Source organism: Cnephaeus nilssonii, assembly GCF_951640355.1.
Source record: "Cnephaeus nilssonii genome assembly, chromosome: 11".
Classification (NCBI taxonomy): Eukaryota; Metazoa; Chordata; class Mammalia; order Chiroptera; family Vespertilionidae; genus Cnephaeus; species Cnephaeus nilssonii.
Genome location: NC_137082.1, coordinates 88,870,251 through 88,891,105, shown reverse-complemented (window position 1 = coordinate 88,891,105; position 20,855 = coordinate 88,870,251). Strand labels below are relative to the sequence as shown.

Below are 20,855 nucleotides of genomic sequence, written 5' to 3'. Positions count from 1 at the left end.
CCTGGGACCCTTCAGTTCGCAGGCCGACGCTCTGTCCACTGAGCCAAACCGGTCAGGGCGGGACATTAACATTTTTATTATATCTTTTTCCAGTTATAAAAACTGCTTTCATAAACAACCACTATAAAAAATTCCTTTTCTTCAATAAGCAGGGTGGGGGATAGGGGGTGTGCAGTAAATTTAAAAAAGTCCTTTATTAAAAACTATTAACATTTTACTAAATTTTCTAAAATTGGAATTGGGACAGATGCTCATTGGAAGAAATACAAAAGTGAACAAAGTTGATACAGTCTTACCACTAAAAATAATCTATGTTAGCAATTTTACATAAGTAGAAATTAAAAAATGAAATGTATCAAATTACCTCAGAGATATAAATACACATGCACAATTTTGTTCCTGAGTTTCTCACTATAATTTATTCTTCTTCTTATGTATACATGTATACCATCAATTATAATATTAAAGTAACATAGGCCATTATCTAAGGTATGCCTTAGTTTATTTGACCAGTTCCTTATTGTTAGATGAATTTTTCCAATGCTTAGCATTATCATTAGCACTGCAATGAACTTTAAAAAAAATGTTTTTATTGATTTTAGAGAGAGAGGAAGGGGCAGGGATAGAGAGAAGAAACATCATCTATTGGCTGCCTCCTGCATGCCCCCTACTGGGGATTGAGCTCACAACCCATGTATGTGCCTTGACTGGGAATTGAACCCTCAAACTTTTGGTGTACAGGATGACACTTCAATTAACTGAGCCTCCTGGCCGGGGCTGAGATGAGTTTTTTAAAATCATAGTAATGTAAAATAAATAAATAAATAAATAAAAATAAAATCATAGTAATGTGTCTTTCCAATTCTAGTTCTCTAAGTTTCTCCAAAGAAATACAAATTTTTTAAGAACCAAACGCTATTTCTGTATTCAATAAGATGGCTGGCTATATGTTTACTTTTAAAATTTTAATGCACTACTTTTAAAATAGTAGATTCCCAAATATTAAACAGCTCTGCATGCCTGAAGTAATCTCCATATTATCATGCTGTTAAAGCTCTATTGCACAATTCTCTGATAATATTTGATCTGTGATTTATGTATCTTACAGGTGACATTAGTCTATAGTCCTATTATGTTATCTTTATGATCGACTTTCTTCTCTTACGTAACTAAAAAGGCATCTGGGGAAAGTGACCGGTCATGCTCATATTGCTTACCGAGCAGTAATCATCAGTCTGTGTTTAGGGAACCAGGTGGTAACAATCTCTGTAAATGACTTCTCACCCACTCCACTCTTCTTGCTCATCTCTGCATGATCTTAACCTTTGGAACAAGCCAATTGCCAGTCCACATTCGTGCCATAAAAAACAGCTCTATTGTGGAGCAGTTAATTTCTCTATAGGAGGCTTTATCAGACCATGAATAGCAGCACAATGTTGTTTCAATGGCAAGTGAGGTTCCTAAGGTTTAAAATCCACTTTTGGTGACTCAATGGACTCAAAGTTAAGTATAATTTTAAAACTAAGGTCTCCACTTCACCGGGCTTCCTTTCAAACTCAGCCTTCACCTTGCCCTCACATGGGTCCCCGGCTTCTCTACACTGGAGTAAGTTTAGGAATGTGAATAAATAAATAGGTGTATGTTAGTTTTTTATTTGAAATAATTGTGGATTTGCGGGGAAGTTGCAAAGGCAGTAAGCGAGCTCCTGTCTACCCTTCCCCTAGTTTCTCTTGCTAACATCTTCTATAACCTGGTGCATTATCAAAGCTAAGACATTAACATCGGCACAAGACGCTTAACTCAGCGACAAGCCTTGCTTGGATTTCACTATTTTTCCCCCCCCCCGTTCATGCCCCTTTTTTTTCTGCTCTAGTATCAAACCAGCATACCACATCGCATTTGGTCCTCGTGTGTTACAGTGTTGACAGCTCTGAAGAATACAGGTTAGGTTACTTTAAAGCTAATGAATAATTCATACATGACAGTATTTGGCACATACGAAGGCTGGCTCTTTTCCTGCAGCTTCAAGGTTTTTCAAGTTATTGTATTTTAAGGATTCTTAGGTCACCAAGAATCCCTATAAAGATTTGTTTGCTATTAATTCTAACTTTTGGGTTATCCTGAAGGCTTTTATTCTCAGCTAGCATCTCATTAAACTTACAAGATATAGACCAGAGGTCAACAAACTACTGTCCAGGGTCCCAATCTTACATTACATTTACCACCTAACTTTGTAAATAAAGTTTTATTAGGCCTCAGCTATGCCCACTCATTTACGTAGAGCAGGCGTCCTCAAACTACGGCCCGTGGGCCACATGCGGCCCGCCGAGGACATGTATCCGGCCCGCCGGGTGTTTTTGCCGTTTTTTTTTACTTCAAAATAAGATATGTGCAGTGTGCATAGGAATTTGTTCATAGTTTTTTTTTTTTAAACTATAGTCCGGCTCTCCAACGTCCGAGGGACAGTGAACTGGCCCCCTGTTTAAAAAGTTTGAGGACCCCTGACGTAGAGCCTTAGATCTTTCACTCTGTGACAGTGTTGAGTAGCTGCAACAGTGACTATACAGCCCACAAACTCTAAAATAGTTACTCTTGTCTCCTTACAGAAAAAGTCTGCTGGCCCCTGATAGAGATAAATGGAAAGAACTATGGCCTTTGGAAATTAATTGGTACAATATATTAACGGTACAGTGCTGTTAACTAAAGTACAAGACGAGTATGAATCCTGCCTTTATTGTGAGGCGACCTCACACGAAGTGTTTTACTCTTTTGAATCTCAGTCTCCTCATCTGTAAAGAGGGACTATCATCATCTACTCTGCAGGCTGAATCAGTGTATGCTCTCAATAAAGAGTGACTATTACTATTACTTTTGTTAATAATAAAACATGTTAGCTCTGGCCAGTGTGGCTCAGTTGGTTGAGCATTGTCCTGTGAACCGAAAGGTTGAAGGTTCGATGCCCGGTCAGAGCACATACCCGGGTTGCGGGTTTGATCCCTGGTTGGGGTGTGTGTGGGAGGCAACCAATCCATGTTTCTCTCTCTCTCTCCCCCCTCCCTTTATATCCCTCTAAGGAAAACCAATAAAAACATATTTTAAAATAATAGTAGAATAAAACATTTTAATTCTTTCAATTGTTTCATGATGCCTTCAACATCTCTGTATGTTCATGTTGGTTTCTAGTCCATTCACTACTGTTTTTGAGCCCAAACCACTACTTCTTCTTTTTTTAAAAAAAAAATACGTTTATTGATTTCAGAGAGGAAGGAAGAGGAAGGGAGAGGTAGAAACATCAATGATGAGAGAGAATCAATGATCGGCTGCCTCACGCATGCCCCCTACTGAGGATCGAGCCCACAACCCAGGCATGTGCCCTTGACTGGAACTGAACCCGGGACCTTTCAGTCTGCAGGCCGACGCTCTATCCACTGAGCCAAACCAGCTAGGGCAAATCAAATCACTACTTCTAAGCGTGATCCTGTCTTCTATGCTGTGAATTGTTCCAAGTTCTGACTGTTATCCCAGAATAAAACTTGATGTCAGAACAGGGCCTGAAAGATCATTACTGTGACACCTCAAAGGAGGGGGATGTGCTGGTCTCCAGAACGCTCAGCCGCACTCTCCACTTCCTCTTCACTGGAACTTTTACAGGAAACTTGGCCGTTCGTCCCTTTGGATCAGGATGGAGACGGATGCCGAGAGGCAGGGTTCTCATGAGACCTGAGAAACACACACGTTCCCTCTCTCAAACACCACACTCGTTCCAGTTTACAGGAGCCGACAGCGTTTCTCCAATATGCAGAAGCAACAACGTACGTGTTATTCAGCCCTTTACGCTGATACTATGATTTCCCTAATTTCCCTTGATAAACACACTCCTTCCAGAATGAACCCATTACAGGTCCACGGAGCAGCACACACCACATGGACGGAAGGCGAATGTCTACACAGCGTCTGAGATACAGAGCAGACAGTCTGTGCATCGAGTCAACAGATCAAAACGATCCTTTCTAAATGCCACTCTCTGGGCACATCCAACAGTTTTGTCAACATTTCCGTGTATGTGTGTACTGCTAAAGGAAGCGATTCCTACTCCCCTACATAAACACGCAGGACATGTGTGAGTGCAATCTGTAACTCCGCGCTCCCCGCTCTGACGCCATCGTCAGTGCTCGCAATTAGCTCCGCATAAACGATGAGACGCACGTACCCGCCGATCCTGTGGTCACGGCCGGTGACAGATGAAGAAGCTCATAAAGAAATGTTCTTCCTGTGGCAGCCGAGCCAAATAGCCTCCTCTGGCTTCTACAGATGTGATTTATTTGCATAATTCCTTTCCTCTTTATTTCTCTTTTAATAGCCAAAGAAACAATGTGTTCTGTCTAAGTGCTCTGGTATGCGTGCCTGGGTAACAGTTCCAGTTTCACTGTTTCCTGAGAGGAAGTAATTCAGAGTGTGTTATCTAAACAACTCTAATAGGTCTAATCCAGGAAACGATCAGGGTTTTACGGTGCACAATACCATTCAGAAGTAACAGCCCATCGTCAAGCAACATTGCAAAACACTGATGTAAAGTTTCTCTCTCTCTCTCTCTCTCTCTCTCTCTCTCTCTCTCCCTCTCTCTCTCTCTCTCTTCCCGATGGTTCTGGCTACAGGCAATCTGTTCTCTAAAAGTAGTTGTTCTAAAGATCAGCTATATCACAGAGGTTAAAATTTCAGCTCTTGGGGAAAAAAAAAATCAGGATTGATCTGATTGATGTATAAATTAAATAGAGAATATTTAATTAATATTAGCACATTGCTCCCCAAACTTCAAATTTTATAACTCGTTTCTTTGGGAGAAAGGCAGAAAACGAGAAAGCGCATGAAGAGTTCAATAAATGTCAATCTCGAGTGTCTTTTTTTTTAAAAAAAAACAAAACAAACAGGAAATAGGGCAAGGATGGCAAGTACGACGGCGATGATCTAATTTGTGATGCGCACCAGAGGCCTAAGATCTCAGATGGCACAAAAAGCACCCGTCTGTCTTCAGGCACTGAAATAATTAACCTCACAACTGTACCCAATTTACCATCCGGAATGAATCTTAAAAATAAAGGACATCTGACTCATCGTAAGAAAGACTGAACATAAAAAGTAAAAAGGAGCTCCCTCTAGATTCATTCACTTGTAATTTTTAAAATTCATTCAGGTACACAGCAAACTTCAGGTTGCATAGCAAATGGTAGTTTCTGATCTCTGTGTGAGTACAGCCCTGCACCGTATAAAGCAGTTTCAGGCAACGGTGGATGGCATGTATGACGGTAGACAGCATGTATGACGGTGGATGGCATGTATGAGGGTGGATGGCATGTATGAGGGTGGATGACATGTATGAAGGTGGATGGCATGTATTGATGGTGGATGGCATGTATTGATGGTGGATGGCATGTATGACGGTGGATGGCACGTATGACGGTGGACCACAAGATTATGATGGAGCTAAAAAGTCCCTATTGCCTAGTGACCTCATCGCTGTTGTATCTTCCTAGCGCAACACGTCGCTCAGGTGTTTTTGGTGAGGCTGGTGTAACAACCTCCTGCACTGCCAGTTGTGTAAAATCATAGCACGTACACTAGGTACGGTACATCATACTCGATAAGGACAACAAATGACTATGTTACGGGTTTTTACTATACTAGAGATTTTTACGTAAACACACACTTACTATACTATAGTTTTTACTGCTGCTTGCCACCTCCCTGGATACATCATTTCTCGTGTGCTTGACTTAGTCCCGTGCTGTTTTGTACAGTGACCTGCTGTCCAGGCTGTGGCCGAGGAGCCGTCGGCTGTACCCATAGCCCAGCTGTGCCGGAGGCAACCCCACCCAGGTCTGTGTAAGTGCCCCCTCCGATGTTCGATGTTCGCACGACGACGAAATCGCCAAGTGACGCGTTTCTGAGACCCACATGCATCCCCGTCCGGCGGTCAGCGGCTCCCGGCTGCAGAGCCGAGAGCGAGGCGCGGAGCTCCCAGGCCTCGGGGCAGTGGCCGCCGTTCGGGCTCAGAGGGACGCCCCGAAGGATCTCCCTGGCCCAGCGTGCCTGCTCCCGTCTCATCACAGTTCTGTCCCCGTGGAGACTAGCTTCCAGCCCACAGCGGAATGGGAGTAAACATTAAAACCAGAAACACAGACGGCCGAGGCAAGTATCCCAACAAACACCAGAGGCCGCTGACAAAAACACTCACGTGAGGCCGCGGAACACCGCCCGCGTGGGAGGGCCTCGCCGGAGAAAGACAAGAGTCTCCGGAGGCGAGAAGAAGGGTTACATGTTGTTCAAATCCTTCTCTCCACGATGGCAGAGAATTGCAGCCCATTTTAAGGAACCGAGCGGAAATGACAGCCACTTTGGACGGGATTGCTGTTCAGATTTACAGCCACCCCCGAGCTGGCCGACCGGAGTGACTCAGGCTCCGGGGGCGGCAGAGGAGGCCGAGCGAGCCGGCCCGGCCTCTCCAAACTCACAGGGACCCCGCCGCTCGGGCCTCCTGATGACCGCCCCCCCCCCCCCCCCCAGGAGGGTCCTTTCCCAAACGTCGAGGGACACACTTTAAACTAGGACGATGGTTATGATTATACTCCTAAAACAAACCAACAAAACAGAACACTCCCCGGAGAGCAGTCCATGCTCCAGCACCATTCTTCTGTCTGGCTTTCCAGGGCGATGGCCGGCGAGCTGTGTTTGCCTTTGGAAGACAAACAGGATCCGGGAGGCGGCCGGGAGGAAAGCCATTACGACAGGAGTAGAACCACAAGCCGTCGGAGGCCTCTCCACTAATGCGTTTTCAAGGCCTCGCCTGTCGTGTGCTCTGTGAAAAGGAGTCGAGAACTAGGACATATGTTTAATTTGTTAACTGCCGTTGGTAGGGGAACAGGACACAGTCTAACGAGTTGGCCGAAGGGGAAAGAGCGTGATTCCTTCAGCTCCGAAGGGGAACTAATGTGTTAAGTGAAAAGGCACACGGATTGCCTCAAGTCCATGACTGGGGGGCGGGGGGAGGGAAGGAGGCTGATTCCCAGGAACTCGAAAGCCTTGGGGGAAAAAATCCCCAAACTCAGCGTCATGAATTCTATTCAGCTTTAGAACGTTTGCGTGTGTATTCAGTAGCGCCCGCCCGCCCCTTCAGCGTCTCTTGAACAATGCAAGAACCCACCTCCAGTCTTGTTTCTCTGTGAATACTGGTTAATATTCCGGGTGAATACTTTACAGCAGTATTTTTGAAGGGGTTCGTTCTGACACAGGTTCATCTCATCAGAAACTGCACTGATGCCAATAGGGACGAAACATCACGTTAACTTGCAGGATTTTATTTTTTAAAATACTGGTTTGATACTCGGGTATGAAATAAGGTGTACAAATCTGCACGTATAACATTCATAAAAGCCGCCAAACCCTGCGTATCAGAAATCCAAAAACCAAAGGATCTGGCTAGGTAACAATGACGGAAAACATTTATTTAGATGGACAACACACTAGGTGTGCACGCTCTCGTGTTCATGTGAAGGGGTGTTCGGATCCCAATCCCAACCCTTATCCCAAACCCACAGAGAGAATGGAGGGAGCGGAGGGGGGCCTGGATCGAGTTAGGCGACCTGGCAGGGCTGCTGAGTAGCTCTGTGGCTTCTTGTGAATCAGTGAAGCCGGCTAACATCCGTTTCCCGGGGTTCATGTTTGTCAAAAGGAGGAGGACGAGGCACCGAGGAAGGCCCCCGATGGAGTGATTATAAACACTCCATGTCTGCAAACGTCCACCCTGCTGATGATGGACAATATTTTATCATTTTACTCTTTAAAAAAATATTGTTATTGATTTCAGAGAGGAAGGGAGAAGGAGAGAGGGATAGAGGCATCCGTGATGAGAGAGAACCATGGATCGGCTGCCTCCTACACGCCCCACACTGGGGATCGAGGACGGGGAATCGAACCATGACCTCCTGGTTCCTAGGTCGATGCTCAGCCACTGAGCCACGCCGGCTGGGCTTAGCACTTTACTCTTGATCACGTGTCTCAGGGTTGAGAAGCCCAGCTGTCATGGGCGCTGTCTGAATCGTGTATGATGCTTTTCCTGTTAACAAAGACAAGCCTGACGCCCTCACCCCTCACGCCATACGAGGGCAGCTCTGCTGCTGGGCACTGACACCTGCCAAAGCAGGTGCCGAAGCCGGGGATCGGGGGCTGGGACGCAGGTGACAGGGCTGTCAGCTCAGCGCCCGCCCGGCCACGTGGGAATGGTTCCCAAGAGGCCTGTGCCGGCTGGAGGGGGCCCGCTCCCCGCAGAGACCACGCAGACTCGCTCCGTGCCCCTGGGGAGCTATCGCCGCCGGAACAGCGGCAAGCGGGGGCCTCAGGAGCTGCACTGAAAAGAGCAGCGTGGTAGCGTCCAGATCAGGGTGTTGGGGTTCCCCGGGTTCGAGAGCCGTCACTGTCCTGCAGGAGGCTGGGGCGCCCGCAGTGGAGTCAGCGCCTCTCACCACTTTCAGAGGGCTGCGCGGGGCCCAGCGCGGACCCGCAGGCCGCCCTCCCCGCCCGCTCGCCACCAACGTCACCAGAAAGGCAGGCTTAAATGAAGACTTAATTTGTTAGCCATCATCCTGATGGCAGGAAAAGGCGGGGTGGGGAAGTGGCTCATCACGGCCCGGCTGAGTCTGAAAGGCCGGAAGACACGTGAAATAATTCACTCCGTCCTGGTGTAAGAAGTCTCCAAAGACGCACTTGAGGTGGAGGGCTATTTCTGAAACCATAACAGCAAGGAACAGATGCGATATTCTTCATATGAGGACCCTGGCTGTGAAGCACTAAATAGAGAGAAACTGGAACACTCTGTGGTGGGGAATTTTTTGAGAACGTGAAACTCACTTTAGGATGATTTTATGCTCTACCTCAGGGGTGGGCAAGCTTTTTCTTACAGGGCCAGATAGTAGGCATTTTATTTTATTTTAATTTATTTATTTTAAAATATATTTTATTGATTTTTTACAGAGAGGAAGGGAGAGGGATAGAGAGTTAGAAACATCGATGAGAGAGAAACATCGATCAGCTGCCTCCTGCACACTCTCTACTGGGGATGTGTCCACAACCAAGATACATGCCCTTGACCAGAATCGAACCTGGGACCCTCGAGTCTGCAGGCCGACGATCTATCCACTGAGCCAAACAAGTTAGGGCGATAGTAGTCACTTTAGGCTTTGGTCCATAGGTAGACGCTCAACCACTGACCCACGCTGGCCAGGCTCATGTTTCAATTCTAAATCTTTTATTTTAAAATCCATGAAGTGTTTTCAGAAAAGGGTTTAAAATTACTAGCTTTCCTTCCTAAATGATTTTCTTTCCCACTTAGGTAATTCTAAATATAAGTTCTAAGGGGACATTTAAATCATATCAAGGCACGAATGGAATAGGATTTGATTAACTTCTGGCCAACGACTCTTGGTAAGATTAAAAATGAATGTGTTTTCACAGATCCTCAATGTAAATGAACACAAGTGTCTTGAATACAGGTTGACCGGGCTATGCAAAATCTCAGTAGTGTTAATAATAAAAGTAAAGATAGTAGACCACAGCAGCTGTGTTTTAGAGCTGGAAGAGAGAATGACTTAGCTTAATCCAGTGGTTGGCAAACTGGCTCGCGAGCCACATGCGGCTCTTTGGCCCCTTGAGTGTGGCTCTTCCACAAAATACCACGCACCCTAATTAAGTTAATAACAATGTACCTACCTATATAGTTTATTTTATTTTATTTTATTTTTTTTGTACCTACCTATATAGTTTAAGTTTAAAAAATTTGGCTCTCAAAAGAAATTTCAATCGTTGTACTGTGGATATTTGGCTCTGTTGACTAAGGAGTTTGCCGACCGCTGGCCTAGCCAATGAAATGGACAGAACCACGTCTCCACAAAGGAGGCTGTCTTGAGAGCACCCCTCCTTCCTGAGAAGCGAGGGTGGAGTGATTCACCCCCAAAGACACCGCGGCGTTTGTGGGCTCAGATCCCATGCACGCAGTCTGTCTGTCACAGACAGTGAATTGCTAAGAAAAACGCATCTTGCCCTCTAAACCTCGACATGTTCAGAGGATGGGACTCAGTCGGACTTCTCGCTGAAGTGGGGTCCAACAGAAACTCCTGGGGGTGTGAACACTGTCTGAGATGTCTTAGTGTCACTGAATGCCGTGCTGCTAAGGAAAAGGCAGAGGATCTGTAGGCAATAAGGTTGCACCTCGTTGCTGGCATGGCTTCTCTGGTGAGTCCCTCTCCAAATGCAAAATGAACGCAGAGCTGTAAACACCACTTGGTTTTTCTCTGATGAGCAAGGACCAGTCAATTCCCGCTGGCAACATCCTATACACTAATCCCCCCCGTGTGTCCTGATACAGGCAGTCTCTGAAAAATGGAAGGACATATGCCGATCCCAGGCTGTGCTCTGACCGTATTAGATCCTTCATATGGTTCTTTTACAAGAATACTGTGATTGATTTCAGAGAGGAAGAGAGACAGAGAAACATATCAAGGATGAGAGAGAATCACTGATCGGCTGCCTCCTGCACACCCCTCACTGGGGATCGAGCCCGCAACCCGGGCACGTGCCCTGACCGGGAATCAAACCTGTGACCTGCTGGTTCATAGCTCGACGCTCAACCACGGAGCCAGGCCGGCCGGGTCTTCCTATGCCTTTTACCAGCTCCTACCAGTGGAGCATCAGCCTTAGAGGAGATCTGGCCAAACAACTATTACATGTTAGGGAATAAAGTCCCAATGAGAGAAAGACAACCTTTGACCTGCCTTGACAGGTTAGCAAAAGATAGGGCTAATGAAGCGTAGTTACCCGTCTGGGCCTCTGGTCGGCTACAGCAAAAGCAATTCTTAAAAGACCCGTTTTGGCCATTGACCCCTCCGAGGACAAGGGCCCCTCAGAGGGAGACGGCCTTTTCCTGTGAGGCCCAGATGGGTACACATGGCCTGAGAGCTGAGCTGCTCTAGTGGGGATAAATATGTGGTTCCTCCAGCGCTACCTTCACGTTGAACGTGATCTCCTCCATGACGTACACGCGCTCAGGGAACGCTTTGGCCACCTCCTCCACGCTGTTGAAATATTGCACGGGCTCCTTGATATCCCGGTCTTGTTCCAGCAGCTTGAACTGGCCTGAAACACACGGTAAACAGAAGAGAGGTGAGATGGTGACGGGGGACCGCTGTCCCCGTGGTGGCGGCATCCCCTTCCCCTACGCCCACTCTTCCTGTCAAAGGCTTCTGATCATGATCATAAAAAAACAACATGCCGAAACCGGTTTGGCTCAGTGGATGGAGCGTCGGCCTGCGGACTGGGGGGTCCCGGGTTCCATTCCGGTCAAGGGCATGTACCTTGGCTGCGGGCACATCCCCAGTAGGAGGTGCAGAGGAGGCAGCTGATCGATGTTTCTCTCTCATCGATGTTTCTAGCTCTCTATTTCTCTCCCTTCCTCTCTGTAAAAAATCAATAAAAAATATACAAAACAAAGAAACAAACAAACAAAAACAAACAAACAACAAAAAAGACCACAGCAGGTTTTCTTAATCACCAGCTTAAGAACGAGCACAGACGTGTACTTGCTTCTTTGCTTACACTCAGAGTGTGTTACCAGAGGACCGACATCCAGCTGAACGGATGCTGCCTGTATTCTGACCCCCAAGTACAAACTTGCTCTGTGTCGCTCGCTTTGTCTGTCACAGTAAGTCGTGTAGTCCTCTCGTGGTGATAACCCAGACACATTATATTCTCAAACCAAGGCCGAGCGGCTTAGGGGGCTGATTTTTTAGAGGAGTATTCCAAAAATTCCCAAGTAGCACCAAACAATGCCGTGGACCCTCAGCTCTCACAGGTCTCCTCGGTTTCAACTCCACGTGGGCGACGTGGGGACTCCCGAGCTGCTATCACCGGGGATCTGCTGTGGATGGGCACGGAGCCTGGGCACAGAGAGGCTGGGGGGGGGTGCAGGGGGGTGCGCCTCCTTCTAATGAACGAGCCACGTGGCACCTGCAGCAAGTGGCTTCCTTCCTTTTATGTTTTTAAAAATATTTTTTATTGATTTCAGAGAGGAAGGGAGAAGAAGAGGGACGGAAACATCCATGACGAGAGAGAATCATCGATCGGCTGCCTCCTACAGGCTCCACACTGGGGATCGAGACCATCACTCGAGCATGTGCCCCGACCGGGAATCAAACCGTGACCTCCTGGTTCATAGGTCGACGCTCAACCCCTGAGCCCCACGGGCTGGGCTACCTGTGACGTTTAATGGGCAGGGTTGGCAAACGTCCTCGGTAAATATTTTAGGTTTTGTGGGCTAAGTAGTCTCTGTCACAACGACTCCATTCGGTTAGCTCTCGAAAGCTGCCGCTGGCGATGGGTAAACAAGTCAGACCAGCTGCGCACCGGTCACACGCTGTTTACAAAAACAGGCGGGAGGTCTGCCCCACCCTCTGCTGCCCTGTCCCTGGGAGCAGTGCACAGGACAGATGACGGCGGGGACAAGCAGGCAGACGTCAGAAGGGAAGATGACCAGGCCTACACGCCAACACCCCTGAACAGTGACGCCGAGGTCTCTCGTAAGGCCCTTGAGACCACGAACTGAGCCGACCCTGTGTACCTGAGAACGGAAGTTTTCCCCTCCGTGGGAGTCTGACGCCCAGTGTGAACTGCGCCAGTGGATTTGACAAGGAGGACAATGCAGACCCCCAGCTGACAGGAACGCCCCCCTTCTCTCCCCATCGTTGACAAGACCAGCGTTCTAGGACCTACCTTGCCCTGAGCCCCCCTTCTGGGAGCCCACGCGAGGCACTCTGGGAGGGATGCTGAGCTACCGTGTGCCACCCTCTTCTCTGTGGCTGCTGCGGCCTGGACGTCCCAGCAACGTCCATCCAACCTCGGGGACCATCCAGGCGTTAGGAGCTAGCTCCCTGCCAGATGCGAAATCAATGGACATGGCACATTCCCACCCCCCCCACGCGGGGGAACTAATTCCTTAACAGACCGTTTCGTGAAGAGCAGAGTGAAAGCTCGTGGAGGTCGCTGGAGCATCTGTTCGGAGCTGTCACTGTCACAGCCGCGCTCGGAGGAGGAGCGCCTCGTCTCTCAGCAGCGCTGAGGGCTTCAGGACAGGCCTCCGCGGAGAGCCGGCCCCGCTGCAGGACTCAGGCCCCCGGAGCCAAGGCAACGCCCCCAACAGGCCCATCGGTCCAGTTTAAATACATCCAAGGTGATGCTTACAGAGCAAAGGTCGGCACCCTGCCGCCCTGCTCTCATGCGTGTTTCCAAAACTGTGCCGCGTCATCCCTCTGGGGACCAGGACTAACTGCCGTCCAGGAAACGCCCACTTGTGTGTGTCGCTCAGAACAAGCACGGGGGTTCCCCTCAGCGAGGAGGCCCAGTCCTGCCGGGGAGTCCAGGGTCCCCGCTCCCGTCGCAGGAGCGGGCGGGCCGTCCTGCAGCACATGCTTCTTTGCCTTTTGCACTCGGATGTCGAGTGTGACTCGACATGGTTAGCATTAGAATAAAGGAATCGAGAAAAAAGCAAGCGAGTGCAAAGGGTTAGACATAAAAGGCCACCTGTCAGGAGTGAGGCATGGACACTGGTTTTGCTCATTCAGAAGAAAGAGCCAATGACGCCGAGGCACGTAGTAAGAACAGGGGGAGTGAGAGGAGGCCAAGTTCAGGTCCGGCAGGTTCAGGCCCCTGGCTGGGAGGCTCCGGCCTCCGGTTCGTGGGAGGTGGGTTCGGGCTGCGGCACCGATGGGGCTCTGGGACGTGTGCCTCCCCGGACAGATGGGGCTCTGGGACGTGTGCCTCCCCGGTTCCCACCCTGGCGGGTGACGAGCACGGTCCGCGGCCCACCTTCCCTTCCAGCCGCGCTGCACCGCTGCCCGGCCCGTCCGCACGTGCCCACGTGTGTGTCAGTAACAAGGAACACAGGAGAGGGAGGCCCACGACTCAAGTGGACGGCACGATCCCCCGGGCATGTCCCTCCTCGTCGGGAGTGGGAAAACGCCGCGCCAACCAGCACGAAATGACGGAACAGAAGAGGAAGGAGCAGCGCTAGAAACGGCACCAGGACCCCACGGCGCCCTGGGCGCGGCTGCCCTGGTTACGGAACGGGAACGCCGGGATGCTGGACGCCACGACCGGGTCTGTGTTATTTAGAGGGACGCTCCCAGCTGGCTACAAAGTAGGTGCTCATTGAACAGGGAACAAACAATGGATTCTTCTCCCTTCTCTGTTCCTGGGGCTCTCCGAGCCGGGACCCCGCCGTTAACGGAGATGGTTTCGAGCCCATCGTGTGAAGGAGATGCAATCTGGTCCGAAGAACGGAACCTTAAGACCACTGGGCCATTTCCAACTGGGAAGAAGGGAACCATTCTCCAAAGTCATAGGAACCACAAAGCCGCTGAGATTTCTCAGAAAGCAAACCAACCCGAACAGGATCCTGCACTTAATCTCCGGGTTTACCCGGACACACACAGACTCCTGCATTGCTATCTTCAGGTGCGCAGGCTGCAGAGTCCGTGGGCTCGGACTGCCAGCTGAACGGTAAGCATCTTGTCATCGGAAAGGCACCGACCCATCACTGCCTTCTGAGCAGCCTGTGTGAACGCCCACTCCCACCAACAATGGGCGAAGGCCCGTCAGTGCTGGGGGGCCGCCCAGCTGCCCTTTCTGGGGTAGTGGGAAGAGATTTCAAGATGACTGAAGGCGTGCCCTTACCAAACATGTCGGTCCCAGAGGGTATGGAGTGTGTCTCCTTCCAGTCTCACCCCAAGCTCTCCTCCCAGCGGCAGCCCAGAGCTCCGGGCCACCTCTGAGCAGACATGGTCTTCGATGTTACCTACCGGCACACACAACGCCGCTCTTTTAACAGCAGGCGGAGGCCTTCTGCGTAGTCTGTGATCGCTCCATAAGAGTTTGCCTTGTTCTTAGCTGCATGTATTCCCCATTGTGCAAACAGCACACCGAGTGTGATCAGCCCTCGGTGGACGGGCATCCGGTCGGTCCCGGTCCTGGCAGCCACAGTGACGCTGAAGTGGACATGCTGAGCGGTCCTGATGTTTGTGTACCCAGTGCCAGTACATTGGTGGGGAAGGCTCGATGTGAATGGCTGGGCCAAAGGGTAAGTGCTTTTTCATTTGCGATAGTTATTGCCAAACTGATTTTTCTAGACGCTCTGCCCACTCATATGCCCACTACTAACGTGTTTCCTCATACCTTCCCTAATGCTTCGAAAAAAATGATCACTGCCAATCTGATAGGCGAAAAATAGTGTCTCATTGGGGTTTTAATGGCATTGTTTACTAAAAAGGTAGATCTGTGTGTTTTTTTAAATGAAGCAACTTATATTTTATATTCTGTGACTTTTCTGTTCATTTTCTTATTACCAATTTTGGAAGTTTCCGCTAATCTTAAGCATAATTTAAAAATTAAAAGCACAAACTTGAAATATTGCAATGCAGCGTTTCCCACTCTAAAATCTGACTCCCTACATCACTTATCATCAGTTCCTAAAATTATAGTTTGGTGGGGAGGAGGGCGAGTGGAAGTGGAATTGGGAGAAAAGAGAGAGAAAGAACAAAACTCAGCACAGAGCCTCAAAGCCTATAACCACAGAGAATCAGAATTAAAGCCAAAGAACAGAAAGAAATCATCAACCAAAATATAATGAACTTCACAATAATCATCTGTGGCATTTCTATTTATTTCTCCATCTGAGGTTATATAGAACAAGTGTCAGAATTTCAGCTCTGAAATTCTATCCTTGAACTTAACCAGACTAAACTGGATTCAAAATGAAATCATTCTGGGACACATATTCTAACCAGCCAAGCTACTTCACACCATGCAAATGGTTTCCTTATTTTCTGAAATTGGGAGAATGGAATTTTTCGTCACATCTAATTGGTTAGCTGCTTCTTCAGAATGACCAGAAAATGTCTGAGGCACAATGATCATAAATGCGATGGAAGCTAAAAAAGGTTGTAGCTGTGAACAAGGACGCTAACACGTTAGGGTGGGAATCTCGGGGCCATCTTCACCTTTCTTCTCCTAGACTCATTCTTCCGTAAGTCTTGCCCTTTCTTTCCTTGAAATCTCTCTGCCCTCAGCACTCACTGCTACTGTCCTGTTTCGATCCTCATGCCTTCATCGTGGTACCACTGCTTCGGACTTTAAGTCCATCGCTGCCTTCATCAGAACTTCACCCATCCTGAAACACAACCCGAGTGGGTTTCACGGCACTCGGGGACCTAAGTGTTCCATACACGCGGGTAGACTAGCCGAACAAGTATTAGTATAATAATAGCTCTTCAATTTCGAACCCAAGCCCAGGCTTCTGCGTAGCTGCCAATGCTTCCGCAGTCTGGCTCCACTCGTCTTCGGCCAACGTTTCCCCCACCACCTGTGTGCAGTCAGCACTCACTCTCTCCCCGCCCCCCCGCCTTTGCCTCTGCTCATGTTCTTTATTCAGTTTGTGCAAAACTATGGATCCTTTGGGTGACAGTCTAACTTCTGTGCACAACTGTCGTCCTCTCTTATTCTGTTTCTTCTCCCACGTTCTCAGTTCTCCTGGGGGACCTCCTCAATCATCTTGGCTTCAAGGACCACCGATAAGGTGACAATATACCAGCCTTCCCGCCAGCCAGATCGCTCCTGAATTCCACATCGTTCTAACCAATACCTGCTGTGTATCTCCAAATATACAAAAGTAACCCATGCAAAGCTAACCTCTTTATACTTCTTGAACCAAGCAGCCACCCAAGTCAGAAACCTGGGTGGTCACCCCGACTCCTCCCTTCTCCTAACCTCTCACATCCTATTGGTGTCAATTCAACTTTGCCCCCCGTCCTGCATCAGTCAGTTCCTTCCTGTCTCCACAATTACAGATTCCCAACCACATCATCTCTCACTGTGGCCAGTTTTCCTAGTCGATTGCTTTGCCCCTTGGCTTCCATTCCAGGAAACCATCTTCTTACTCTACGGCTGAATGTTCAAAATAAAATCATATTTTCAATGAGGATAATCTGCAGATGATTTATTTACAACAGGACTGCTGATAATGGTATGGGTGGGCTATAGGGGAAGCATAGTGATAACAGAGATGAAGACAGTACAGAGATGATTTTGTCACCACCAAAGCTCTGAAGGGACCAGGGGAAGGACTAGTTACGGGAAGGAGTACGTTATTTCAATGAGGTCACCTTCTGAAGGGGAGATGAAGCTGTTCCCTGGTGATTCTTCAAGGGAGGAAGCCTGGAGAACAAAGACCTTGACCTCACCCTCTCTTGCCATCTCCTGCTGGGACTACTTATCCACTGGCTGAACTCAACTGGAAATCAAAGGGCATGAGAGTCCGCTAATTTAGCCCTACAGCTCAGCCTCTGGGGTGTAGCAGGGTGGAGGCAGCAAAGAATGGATTAGGGATGTGTGCTCTTCCATCCCCTGATTAAAAGCTTTGGTGGCTCCCTCCCTCCTCTAACGTTTAACTTCCTAATGAATACATGACCCTCCAAGACCCGGCCCTGACTCTTCTCCTGGGATGCTAAAACTCGCCTAGACCCACCCACGGTGAACTAGGTCTTCTCAGACTGCACTCACGACCTGGAACGCCTCTCCCCTATTCCCAGGTGGGTCAATCTATTCATCCAAAATCAATTTACTCGTCACCTACTCTATAAGAGACCTTCCTGTCTCAGGTATATAATTGGCCACGTTCTTTTGTGATTTCATTATTTATCTATAGATGTTTAAGCATGTATAATGTCTTATTGTCCTTACTTGTTTACATATTTATCTTTGTACACTAAACAGTGCAAGACGCAGAGTAGGAAAATCACTGATGGCCGAATGAAGGAATGAATTTAAGTATCAGCTCAAGTCCAATACCATCCAGGAGGTTTCCCTGACCTCACCCCATGCTGAGCTTCACGGATATCCATTACCAGGGTTTAATGTTTAATCATTCCCTACTTATTTTACTGGTTTTTGTATTGTTTTCTTAGTTAGACCACAAGTGCCTTGACGGCAGAAATCATGTCTGCTGTTTCCCTGACAACACAGTTTGAGACCATACTAGAAATTAAGTAAATACTTGCTTTGAGGAGCAGGCATTTAGAGCAGGAAATATATATATATTTTTGGAATCTCAAAATCAAATACTTATGTGACCACAAAAGTTGAGTCAATTGGTAAAATTGATAACAAAGGTGGAGATGGTGACCTCATAGCTCTAACACCTACTTATTCCCAGAGGCAGGAAACCTGGCTTTTATGTAAACATGTCCACTTTTTAATGGTTGGTTCAAATAAAAAAAATCTCATCTAACCCAGGAACCACTCTACCTTTCTAAGCGAGGAAGGCACAGCTGTCGTTTGACCAAGGGCTTCTGACTTCACTGACTTCGGTGACACTAGATGCGAGTGGGTGATTATCGGTCAGGAAACGTTAAAAAGAGTTTAGCTGGGACGTCTGGGCTCTTGAAGCACTTCATTCTCCCTTAAATTGGAACCTTAAGTGGAGGCTTCTGTTGACAGCTTTTCCCATGAACATTAAGAGTGCACTCATGTAAGACCTACCCTGTTGACGGCTGTCTGCCTGGATGTATCCTGAGTTCCCTTTACTTTGGCCTACCAAATATGTTCAATTAAAAACCGATAATAAAGGACAGTAAGTCCTCCCTGACTCTGAAAGCCAGAATATGTTAAATGCCAGCACTGACAAAGAATTAGAGACTCACATACCAAATGACCAACTTCTTTAAAAAAAAAATAAAATATAAATATATATATATATATATATATATATATATATATATATATATATATTGACTTCAATATATATTGACTTCAATATATATTGACTTCAGAGAGGAAAGGAGAGGGAGTGAGAGAGAAACATCAATGATGAGAGAGAATCATTGATCATCTGCCTCCTGCATGCCCCCTACTGGGGATTGAGCCCGCAACTGGGACATGTACCCCCATGGGGAATCCACTGGCTGAACTCAACTGGAAATCAAAGGGCATGAGACCTTCTGGTTCATAGGTTGATGCTCAACCACTGAGCCACACTGGCCAGGCAGACTAGCTTCTTAACGAAGAGGCTCAATCAGATGTGGAAAGACAAAAGAGAAAAGAAAGAGGAGTCGGACCTTCTGGCCCAGAGCCATGTCAGGAAACATCATCTCTCCAGCAGCCTGCTGCTACCTCACTCAACAGTCCATGGAGTGGGCGAGGATTACAGATTGGACCAATGAGGAACCGACGCCTGCAGAGATGCAGGAAGATGCCTCGGGGCAGCAGCAAATCCAGGATGGACACTCCTGTGTGCTGACCTCAGCTCTACCTTTACTACGCTGCTTCACCCAGGGCTGATGCCTCCCCCCTCAGGAGGAAGGCAACAGGGTGAGGAGCTGGCTATGCCTTGTCCGTTCCTGAAAAAATACACAACGGCCAGTAGGAAGAAGGGTCATTTAGCAATGAATTCTCCTCTGACAGCGGAAGGCTATTCGGGTTGTTTCATTGAATCCCCAGGATGGCCCGGGCAGTTGAGTCAGCGATAAAACGTGTCTACAGGTAAGTGTAACGTAGGGAACGTGGTGTCGCTGAGAATTCACCCCACTCCGTGGCACCAGAGCCCAGGTGTTCTTCTTAGTCTCTGCCACTGTGACTAGCTGCCAGGATGAAGCAGCTGCTTCTATTCGGGTCAGAAACCTACCTTAAAAAAAAAAAATCAAGGTCCTAACACGTAAAAAGCAATTCCCTTTGAGGTACCATCCTTTTTGGGAAATATAAAACGATCTACTTATCCACATAAAAATCAAGAGTAGCAAAAATAAGACTTCAATTTTTATTTGTAGAATTTAAAACCCTATCTTATGAAAGGAGAAGAGGGAAGAAAGGACTAGAAAAATGGAGCGCAGGGAAGAGAGCATGAGGAGACGGGGGGATAGGAAGAGGCATTACAAAGAGAAAACGAGACCTAGAAAGTGACATAAGCAAAACAAAACGCATTATTACACACAGACACACACAATTTCCACCCAGACAAAGGCAAGGAAGACCACACCAACGCAGATGGACCAAATGCGGATGTTACACAACACAGACAGAGAGTGTAGCTGTCATCTTACGGCTCCAGGCGAAAATAAAGGCGCACTGTATGGACTCAGAGTCGGGGGCCAGGAGTTTTCAATACAGTGGTTCTGATGATGTATGCTTCTCTTTCATGCCTTATGGAAGCGTTTAAAAAGGAAAAAGAGAGCCAAGCTGCATGTCCAAAGTGTGGGGAGGGTGCGGAAAACACTCCAGGGCTGAACATTCCACCGTTATTCCTCTATTGAAACATGACCCCATTCTTGGCTTCTTATTTGCTCCCTTGTCCACAGCCCGACCGTAAACTCCCACACACCAGTGTAGCCACAGAGCAGAGACAATCACACGAGCAGCTGCTCAAGCTGTGGTTTTCATTAGGAAAAAAGTGCCTTGATTTTAAAGGATTTCGTTTTCAACCTTGGGGCCCAAACTGAAGTGATTAAAACTCCATGTACAGAAACACGGATGGCTTCTTAAAAGTACGATGGGAACATAGTCAGCATTATCTATGGGGGGTGAGAACAGTTCAAATTTTAATACCCCCTTCGTGCATGGAATTTGGATATAGGAAAGCTAGCAAAAAAACAATATAGAAACCTATGGCATAGGCCCTACATTGCATTTCTGCACACGTTAGGGGTACATTTTCACCTAATTCTTCAGCTACATAAAGTAAGACCGTCAAGCCATGAAGATACATGGAGCCT

The 20,855-nt window shown here is 47.8% G+C and overlaps 1 protein-coding gene across 2 annotated transcripts in view; it reads right to left on the bottom strand.

The window, feature by feature from the left end:
• GAREM1 (GRB2 associated regulator of MAPK1 subtype 1) overlaps positions 1-20,855 on the bottom strand; it is a 162,677-nt gene that overhangs the window by 22,470 nt on the left and 119,352 nt on the right. Inside the window, exon 3 of one of the 2 annotated variants that reach the window (XM_079783703.1) lies at positions 11,051-11,181. The exons of the other annotated variant lie outside the window; for it this stretch is intronic. Within the exon in view, the coding sequence (XP_079639829.1) occupies positions 11,051-11,181 (131 nt within the window). The remainder of the gene's footprint in view (positions 1-11,050; positions 11,182-20,855) is intronic. 2 annotated transcript variants of the gene reach the window in all.